This window comes from Lutjanus erythropterus, chromosome 3, assembly GCF_056507025.1.
Source record: "Lutjanus erythropterus isolate fLutEry1 chromosome 3, fLutEry1.hap2, whole genome shotgun sequence".
NCBI lineage: Eukaryota > Metazoa > Chordata > Actinopteri > Lutjaniformes > Lutjanidae > Lutjanus > Lutjanus erythropterus.
In genome coordinates, this window is record NC_139319.1 from 11,100,361 (window position 1) to 11,110,989 (window position 10,629).

The 10,629-nt window shown below is 39.5% G+C and overlaps 1 protein-coding gene across 1 annotated transcript in view; it reads right to left on the reverse strand.

Moving 5' to 3' along the window:
* slc5a10 (solute carrier family 5 member 10) overlaps window positions 1-7,705 on the reverse strand; it is a 33,140-nt gene extending 25,435 nt beyond the window's left edge. The window contains exons 1-8 of the mRNA XM_084714975.1: window positions 7,560-7,705; window positions 7,406-7,477; window positions 6,190-6,294; window positions 4,876-4,935; window positions 3,548-3,652; window positions 3,324-3,429; window positions 2,036-2,116; window positions 1,739-1,944 (exon numbers count right to left, since the gene is read on the reverse strand). Of these exons, the coding sequence (XP_084571101.1) occupies window positions 1,739-1,944; window positions 2,036-2,116; window positions 3,324-3,429; window positions 3,548-3,652; window positions 4,876-4,935; window positions 6,190-6,294; window positions 7,406-7,477; window positions 7,560-7,667 (843 nt within the window). The 5' untranslated portion in view covers window positions 7,668-7,705. The remainder of the gene's footprint in view (window positions 1-1,738; window positions 1,945-2,035; window positions 2,117-3,323; window positions 3,430-3,547; window positions 3,653-4,875; window positions 4,936-6,189; window positions 6,295-7,405; window positions 7,478-7,559) is intronic.
* Between the last annotated feature and the right edge of the window lie 2,924 nt (window positions 7,706-10,629).

The following is a 10,629-nucleotide window of genomic DNA, read 5'->3' on the forward strand; positions in this document are numbered from 1 at the left end:
TTGTTAGGGACACTGAATATACAGTGTAGCTGCAGATCATTTACAGTGATCCTGCTAGCAGAAAAATGTGATTTTAATGTTGCTTGTTTCCTTATTGTTGACATCACTGTCATGTTAACTGCCGGAGAGTGGGTTGTTGCTGTCAAGCTCATGCATTAACTTTGCACCGAGGAGTTTGCTATCACTTTCTAAATCGCCTTTTTTCCCTCTAGGCTTTAATGTATTTTGACTGTCTTGAATCTCTTGAACTTGAATGTTACATGTGAAAAAGTTATATGTGAATTGATTAAATGCTATTTTGTTGTCACCAAACATTCCTGAGTTCTTAGCTTGAATGAATCGAGTTGCATTTTGTGGAACTGCACTGAAAGTGGCATCTGCAGCAGCAGTCTCACAGCCAAGAAAGAAAAACAGACCGCCAGGCTGCTAAAGGATACAGTACCAATTAGGGTTGGGTCAATGGACAGTGCTTTGGTCATTATACTAAGTTACATCTCCATAGCCTATTTCTAATCTCTTCTTAAATCTGACCAATTAGGTAAACCTAACATGCTAGGTTGGCAGCAGCGTTTTTTTTTTCTGCAGGCCATTGTGTGTTTCTTTCATACGTGACACTTTGTTCCTAAGCATAACTAACCAGCTAACATCGTTTCAACTGCCAGAGGCTGAACACAGCTATGTTACGGACATATAGGGGGGAGACAACGCTCTTTAAAACTTGGCATTTATGTCAGACGTTCGCCTGGAAGTCTTGCTCTGGCTGAGTGAGACAGCTGGAGGTCACAGTGACGGTGAGTCAGCAGTGACTACAGTGGTGAGTTGGTCAGCTTTACTGATATGGGAACCAATGGTGTCATGGTCCATTGCCAATATTTCACTGGTGACATCATCTGTGTCAATTTCTGCAGACATCGCCCAACCCTAGTTTCAGCGTCACTTTTTTGCCTCACTCATGAAAACACTGTTAGTTAAAGCTGATTTTTTTTCTTTTTGCTATAATGTAACATTTATGTATTAAAATCCCTAAAAGTGCTGGACATGTTATATACTTTGTTGTGTACTTACTTTATCCCAACTGTTTCGAACAATGTTCAAATGCAGAGAAATGTGTAATTTATTCAAGGTGCGTGTTTTGTGCGAGCCGCTAGTTGCTATAACTTCTGGGCAAACACAGGATATGTTAGATACGTTAGAGAGAGAGGAAAGATGTTGGTGAAAGTGACTAAAAGTAACATGAATATGACATGAAACTTAATGCATTACCTCCTTTATGAACATGATTTCTGATACATTTTCCTTTGCAACGGTGGTTGTTTAACAATGAAAAAAACAACTCCCATAATCCCACGTTACTTCAGGTGTCAAACTACATCTTTTGTTATTGTTTTAATGCGCGAGAGACCCCAAGCAGAACACACGTTGTGTTTAAAACACAAAGCTTTCACATGAGAGACCAGGGTTTGATTCCTGTGTGAGACAAATAGTAAAGGTTGATTGTTTTAAGGTTGTTTTAAAGTTATTTTAAACCATGATCTTTCCTTAAAGCTAACCAAGTAGTTTTATTGTCTAAACCTAAGCAGACTGTGACAGAAATTAAAAGTTTCTCAGCAAGCTTCATTTTGAAAGTCCTACTGGATGTTGCATATGTATAATTGGTAACTTAAATGAAGACTATTATGGTGGTCCCGTGGGTCTATTACACACTTTGGTGTGATACTGTGTTGGTGTATAATTGTACCTGGTCAGAGCACCAGTACCAGGTTGCCAGGATGGTGAGCCCCAGAGTCATGCCGGGCCACGGCAGGTCTCCAGTGACGGCGTCTCTGAACAGATGCATGGCGTCCTCGCGTGGCAGGTGGCAGGTACTGTTGGGAATGATCTTACTGGGCACCGCCATGCTGTACACGCGCTCCAGGTTGCCATAGCCACCAATCTTGTTGAATGCTGTGGACCAGGAACGCACAACTCAAACTATACAATCCTAAAATAACTGCGGTAGTTGTGACTGTTGATAAAGTTTGATAATTACACAGACCAGTGATCGTTAGGATGATTGCTCCAATTATCATGACAAATGTCTGTAGAGTGTCGGTGTAGATGACAGCAGCAAGACCACCTATAAAGAAGAGTCTGTGTTATGGAAATCTTTCAATACAAATTGACGACATTCCAGTGTTTGAATAACATAAATTTTGTTCTCCCTGATGGAATTTGACCCACCCCATTTTGCTCTGTGCTCCAACAACAGCTGAGCAAGCTTGGTATCTGGCCGTGCTTCAGTCAGCTTTCTCCTTTCCTGTTTCCTGTACTTAGATTTGCTATGTGCTACACTCATGTATGTTTAAAAAGAACAATTTTTGAAGATGACCAAGAGATGTTGCAGGGGGACCTGTAAAAGCAACATATTGACACATCTTAAGTTAGCTAATGTTAGCAAAATGCAAGCTAACTAGCTATCTAATCTACATCAGTCATTAGCTAGCTAGTTAGCCAGTGTTTTGCTGACATTAGCCAACTTTAACCTACAACAAGAAGTTTTTCACTGGTTATGAAACAGTTTTATTTAATACTGATGCCTCTAAGACATACTGTCATGGTTTGGGGTTTCTGTTTACTTGTTTCTTGTTTTTTTTTTTTGTATCTTTCTTCCTTTTTCTGCTGTTTTACTTCCTGTGTTTTTTCTTCTTTTACAGTGTTTTCACTTTCATCTAATAAGCTTCTCTGTTTCTTGAATCTGTCTTTCCCTCCTTAGTTGTTGGTTCGTTTTTATTTCTTGTCAAGCGTCCCAATTTTTGTGACCCCTCCAGTATTTTCTCATGTTTTTTGTTTTGTTTGCCTTTCTGACCATGTGTCCTCTTTCGCTCTGTAAGCTTTGTTTTTGACTTTGTATTTTGAGTTTTCTGCAATTAATCTTTTAGTGCATAGCTCTGTTTTTCCAGTCTGTATTTTGGGTCTATTCACCTGTTCCTCCTGATTACTCAGCTATCAAGACATATACGGAAGCAAACAAGACCATCTGAGAGAAGATTGGCTATTTCTATATAGTTATTTTTAACACTTGCAGCGAAACTGGATTTTCAGTGAAATCAGATGAAATTAACCGGTGGTTTCATTTTCCCAGGCAAACCACTACCACTTTTGTCCACAGGGGCCTCCAAGATCAACACGATATGATTTTCCTTGTAGTAACTTTGATAAAATCAGGAAAGGAAAGAGGTGACCGAGGTCCCTGCTGGACACCAAGCATGCTCATCTGCTACTGGAGCACAGAGCGAAAAGGGGCGGATTTAGGTAGGGTCAATTGTGTATGGTTGTTTGTATACCTGCTATAGTGTAGAGAGCAGTGACCACCAGCATGAGGACAGTGGACAGGTAGAGGTTCCACCCGAGACACACCTGAACAAACAAGGCTCCGGAGTAGAGGTCAGTCTGGTGACAGAAACATAACAACATCTGTCAACAATCCCGACAAAGATTCAGTCTCACCCTGCTGCAGATGATGTTTAAAAATGGTGGAAAGCCAAAGCAGCCCAATGGAGCGTCATACTGATATCTTTGTGAAGACGGACAACAGCAGTGAGAGGACGGCCAGGTAGGTTCTGATCCTCTCTCCTCCGAAACGGCGGCCCAGGTACTCCGGCATTGTCACAATCTGAACATACAGGCATTTCAATATCTTCAACACACCACACAGGGACAGCTAATGGCTAATATAGTTAAGAAGTATTGCCCTCATTTAACGCAATTTAATCCAGCGATCTTTAACTCTGATACTTGTGTTGTCCACTTTCCCATAAATTGTGATGTGGTGTTTCCTGAAGGCATTGTTTCAAATGAAATATGAGCTCGCTGAGGAAACCAGCAGCACAGGCTGAACGATACTGACTGCTATGGTTATTGACTGATATTGCACTTGTAGTATGACTTGCAATATCAGAGTGAATGATAATTTTTACATCATCATTCTCATGTTCATTAAAAAACATTTTTAAATCATTATAGTGTGATTTTTGCAGGGATTTCTACCAAACAAGGTCTTTTCTTAAATCTGTAGAATATGATTTGTAAGCCAGAACATCTCCGCAACATGTCAATATTTACTGTAAAATAGTACAGGCATTTTACATTTATTGGGTATTGAAATTTCAAAATTTCAAAATTTCAATTAATTGTTCAGCCCTACCACTCACAGCAGTACATTACGTCTTTACGTCACATTATGGCCACTAAAACTTTCATTGCTGAGTTGTTTTTTCATAATCTGCCTTTTGTGTTTCTGGTTCTTCTGTAAGGATCTTGTTAGCAGTTTGAGTTGGCTCAGTAAAGCCATACTTAAGTGGACATGGCATAGCTGCTGACAAGTACTGTTGCCTGTTTTGCATAGAGCTGAATTAAAACGCATTAAAAGGAATCTGGAAGTTTGTGGAGCTATAATGCTGAGTTAGCAAAGTCTCACAGTATGAGGATAACACTTTGTGGCCACAGGGGGGCACTTACATTGAATATTTGGTGGCTACACACAAATACAAAACTATTTGTGGCCATTCGGCCACAGTTACACAGAAGAGGCAAACATAAGAAGCTGCAGTGGTTTTAGGAGCTCAGGATGATCTGCCAGTTTGCAACTGGTGACTGTGAATAAGTTCCATGTGCTCAAACTTCCCCTGTTTTGATATAATTATGTACTTACAAATAGAGTAAGTTCTTTGTTATTAGAAGACAGTTGTGTGTGTGGGGTGTAGTGTAACACCCTGTTGGGGAATTTTCAAGGCGTCTCATTCCTCTTGGCACCTAAATGTACCTGCACCCGTGTGTGTGTGTGTGTGTGTGTGTGTGTGTGTGTGTGTGTGTGTGTGTGTGTGTGTGTAAACTAACCCCTGAGGAGATGTAGACAGGCACAAAAATCCAGGCCAGTGCCAGCAACACATAAGTGGCCTGTGAGAAACAAAGAAGGGGAACAGATAGAGGACAGAGAGGTTTGACCAAACTGAGGTTAATAAAAGTTTGATCTCTTTTAGTTTCTGCGAGCTCATGTGCATGCCTTTGTACAGTTTCTGTGGACTGACTCAGGTTTTGTGTGCTGTGCAGGGTATATATATATATATATAAAAAAAACCTTCCTGCTGCTGCCCCCTGCAGGGTACTGCCTGCAACAGACAAACTGTTAATTTGTCCAGTACTGAGGTTAATGACCAAATACGTGCAAAACAAACACATTCACACAAGCCTCAGCTGTACTTTATCTTAAAGGGATAGTTTGGATTTTTTTGAAGTTGGGATTAATGAGGTACTTATCAGTGGTCAGTGTATTACCTACAGTAGATGGTGGTCGGCACAGACCCAGTTCAGAGAAGCAGCAGGAGTACCAGTGGAGGAAGTAATTCACTACTGTGGACAGGGTCAGCAGCAAAATGTATTTTAGCCACCTGAACCTCCTCCTGACTCCATTGGCAAAATTAGTATTTTACCTCACAGAACAGGGGAGTTACTGGAAGACTGCTGCCTCGATCTGTTTTTTTTGTTTGTTTGGGTTGTTGTGTGTCTTTGGTGTTGTAAAGGGTTATTTCACATTGACTGAAGTCACATAATAACACAAACAAACTAACCAATCGAGGCAGGGGTAGACGAGCAGCTTGCATTTTCTGCAAGGTAAAATTACTGTTGCCAGTGGAGTCTGGCTGGTTTGGAGAGAGTGATGTTTGGCTTATACAGTGGCAGTTTCCTATCAAAAAGGTAAAGCAAAAAAAAACATACACATAAACTGATATTGATTGTTTTTTAGGTGGCTAAAATATGTTTTGTTGTTGAGCCATTCCACAGCAGTAAATTGCTTAATTCCCAAGCTGGTACTCGAGCTGCATCTTCATACTGGGGGACTCAACCCAACTTCAAAAATTCCAAACTATCCCTTTAAAACACAAATACAGTACACAACTAATTTTATTTCTGTGGTCTAGACAGCCACGTGTCAATTGTTTTCTTTCAGATACAAAAGAGAAATTAGCTGCAGTAGCTGTGAGCCGTTCTTTCCTCCACAGATTTTCCTCCACAAAAGAAATAATATTTAGATGGATCAACAGGCTAGCTCTGCTTCATTCCAGATAATAATGTGTTTAGTTAATCTGAATGGTTAAATTACAAAAGCATCTCATAATGTTTTGTTGAGATAATGAACGTGTGTCTACTCACATTCCATTCAAAGCCGGTGACGGCGATGCCTCCAGCAGCTCCAGTCCCAGCCAGACCAATAAACAGTCCTGAGCCTTCTGAACTGGCAAAAAGAGACGCTCCAATCTGTGCACAACAGCGAAGAAAACACACATAATGTTTTCTGCTGCACTGTATTAACAGCCATAAACCCTTAACATTATTATTGTGACTTAAAATTAATTACACGTTCAACTGTCTTATGGATCTTCTTGACTAGATAAAAACCTAGGGCTTGGTTGGCTTATAATACATTATGACCAGGCTTGGAGAGTAACAGATTATGCAACAAGATTCAAAATTTATTAATGTGTGTGGATGTAAGTATTACCAACAAAAAGTAAAAGTACTCATTGTGCAGTCAAATGGTGTTTTAATATTATGATGTTTTTAGATTAATATTACTGCTGAATTGATATGTGTGTTGCTTGTTATTGCTGTAGATGTTTACGGTTGAGCTCATTTTCACTTCTTTATATACTTTTTGCAAGTTGAATCTACAGCAATGCATCACAAACATTAAAATCAACACATTTGGAGATCCATGGTTTTCACTGGACAGAAAGGGTGTAAAAATTTAATTTGAAAAGTAACTAGTAACTAAAGCTGTGAGACAAATGTAGTGGAGTAAAAAGTACAATATTTTCCCCAAAATATCTCAAACTACAGTACTTGAGTAAATGCATTTAGTTACTTTTCACCAATACAAGAGAGCCAAACCTTTTTTTATACGGGGTCACAAGCCAAAAAGGTTGGGAACAGCTAATTTAATCTCCAACATTGTGTCATATTTTACAAGCTAATCATATGTTCTCAAATCTTAATCTGAGATATAACTAGCGGTCAGATAAATGTAATGGAGTAAAAAGTATATATTCACTCATTCATTCATTCATAAAATGGAATCCATAAATTAGTATACAGGACTTATAAATATTTTTTGGTAAGTCTGCCAATCATAACCCACCCACAGTCTGTCTGTGAACAAGCCCAAGGCCGCCAAATATCAAATATCATTAATTTACATTCATATTTGCAAACATGAACCACTACTCCATCAGATTATCAGAGAAATGTTCATCCAGCTACAGATCAAAAACACAGAGCATGCCAAGAATCATAAACTGTGGCCTTTATCCATAAAAACAAGATTGTTAGAGACACACACACACACACACACTCACACACACACACTCACCGGCCACCAGGCCATGTCCCGTCCAGCCAGGAAATATCCGCTCAGAGTGTTTCTGCTCACCCTGCATGACGACTGACAGAGAAAACTGTTACACACACGAGCATCCACACGCATATACAGGAAAAACACACACATATACACCTCTGACTCTCACCCAGATGCCCACAGCGAGGTTGAGAAGAAAGTAGATTGCTATGACGATAATGTCAGAGAAGCTGAAGGACTGACGCAGGTCGTAGAAGTTGATGGTGGAGTTAGACATCCTTAATTATCACAACACACACACTTAAAAAATACACCAAAAACTTATAGCTGCACACACACACACACACACACACACACACACACACACACCTGTTGAATCTAGCCCTTACAGCTGTGCAGTCAGTCTCATCATCCGTCTATCATAATCTGACACTTTGCAAACACGCTAAAGACCAACAAAAACACATTACACTCCCTAAAAACTTTAAAACAAGCAGACAAAAAACAGTCTTACTAACACTAACACACACACAGTCAAACACACACACTCCAGCCCTTGGTAAAAGTCCCTCCTCGGCTGAACTACAAGCTGACCTGGCTGTTACAGGGAGCCTGACAGAGTGTTTGGTGTATGTGTGAAGAGGGCAGTCCCCTGGTTGAATTGATGATTAAACACATCACCTTAATGTGGCACCTGCAGCACTCACACACACACTCTGCTAGGGGATAATGGAGTGTGTGGTGTGGGTGAGCCATGCAGTACAGCAGATGCTCATGTGGACCAGAGTCCACACACACACACACACACACACACAGATGGTCAATCATTGGCGATGACAAGTTTATAATCATTAGCGTCTAAACACACAAACATCTGCTGGTAAGTGCCTTGTACGGTTAGTGAAAGTGTGTGTGTGAGATAACCAGGAGCCGGTTCAACAGTTTCTCAATAGTTTCATTCAGTAACTTCAGGAAGGAATCAGTGAGTCTATAAGAAGGATTTTTTGTCCAATAAGAGCCAAAATTGCAGAGAAACATGACAGAAAAAACAATGTTACGACATGAAAACTTGTTTGTTATATCAAGAATTTTTTTTAGATTTTAACAAGATATTCTCATGTTATTATGACACAGGAATTTATCACGTTATAACAAGAAACCTTTCTCACTATAACAATATACTATTTATCTGATTTTAACATGAAACATCTCATGGTATAATGCAGAGTTTCACATACCTTTTTTTCTGGAGACTCACTTTTTAAAAATGACAAACCAGTGTGACCCAGTTCACAATAAATTTACCAATAAATCTTGGGATTTTTTACTGCCATTTCTACATCACTTTAAATTATCTTGACGTATGTTATTAAAAATTATAACCATGTTAAATACTTTACAACTAAGAAATAAACGTATTTTGGCTGAGTTACCAGATCATCTCATTGTTTTTATTTCCTTTCATCAGAAAAACAATTAAGGACATCTTTGCCTACTGCATAAAAGGGACAGAGTAAGTGCACTGAGGCAGAATTAAAAGGCTCTCGTTTTTTCATCTCATCAATAAAACAATAAACATGTTTGAGAAACACTTGGAAATATGTGTAAGCACCAGCTAGGGAAATCTCTTTAGATGGATAGCACACAACATATATGCCAATACCGATATAGCTGTGATAGGCCGATATCAGGGTGATAATACTGGTCAATCTTTATGGTGTACAAGTTTTACTGTACACCATATCCATTGTTGATTGATTAAAAATGTATTCAAGAAAAACATGTGACCAAGACATATGGATATAAGGTCACAATTAAATTTCCAAACTAACTAATCATATTCAAAAAAACTTTATTCTCCATATTACATAACTCAATAGCTCAAGAGCTAAAACGTTTTGAGAATAAAGCATAGCATTTTAGAGATTTTTTTTTCTTTTTTTATTCTCAACACGTCTGTACATTTTTCGCTGAGCGGTAACACGAGGGGGTGAGAAGTCTGAAAGGAAGAGGACAAATATAACTGAGTGAGTTTTCCTTTTGTGCTCCCTGATGTGAAATTAACTCAGTGTCACACACAAACTGCTGGCCAGTGTTTGTCTGCTATAAGGAGCAGATGGTGGTGATAGGGACGCCCTGACGTCACACACATCATCATTAATCTCACACACACACGCACACACGGGACAAAATGTAAAAGCTTAAGATGAATGAATGAAGGTTTTGTGTGCAGCAAAAATATATATATATAATTAATAAGAATTACTTTGCATTTGGCGGAATTTAGAGAATGAATAGCTTATGTTACAGATACTTAATTTTTTGAACATTGCTTTTTCCAATACACGGGTGTATGTGAGGGTCTCTGTGTGACTTGTATGTGAATATGGGACCTGATAGTCTGCAACAAAAATAAAGGAGGAACAATCTGCAGCTGAGAATCTGAACAAGCCACACATCAAAACAGACTAAAGTTCATTAACACCCCAGTCTCAAATTTCCCTGCCCGTTATCTGGAGAGGTTTTGTGTTTTCATTACACTGACCCTGATGAGAAAATCTGTGCTGAAACTGTAAAACTGTGTGTAAAAAACAAAAAACTAAACAAGAAGAGACAAAAATATATTTGTAATATTTCTAGTGACCTTGGAGGAAATCTATAAAGATGAAGAGAAATAACAATTCCTCCACCCAGCAGTCCAGTTGACTCACACCACCCACTGGAACATAAACTAGGGGTCATCAGAACCCTCCACCACCGAGCACAGACCATTCCAACCAGTATGGAGGGAAAGGATAACAAAGAAAAGCACATCAGGGCAGCACGCAAAACCTTTGGTTACCCAAACTGGGCCTTTATCAAAACCAACAAAAGAAACAGGTCTGAGAGAGAAGAAAACACCATCAAAAGGAAAAACATTGTTATTCCTTACATTGCGGGCGTCTCTGAAAAACTCAGGAGGATTTTTAACAAACACCACATCCCTGTCCATTTCAAGCCCAGCAACACCCTGAGGCAAAAACTTGTCCATCCCAAGGACAGAACACCCAGACACAAACTAGAAAATGTAGTTTATGCCGTCCAGTGTAGTGAGGAGTGCACAGACCTGTACATTGGGGAGACAAAACAACCGCTGAATAGGCGCATGGCACAACACAGGAGAGCCAGTTCCTCAGGTCAGGACTCAGCAGTCCATCTACATCTGAAAGCCACAGGACACTCCTTTGAGGATGACAATG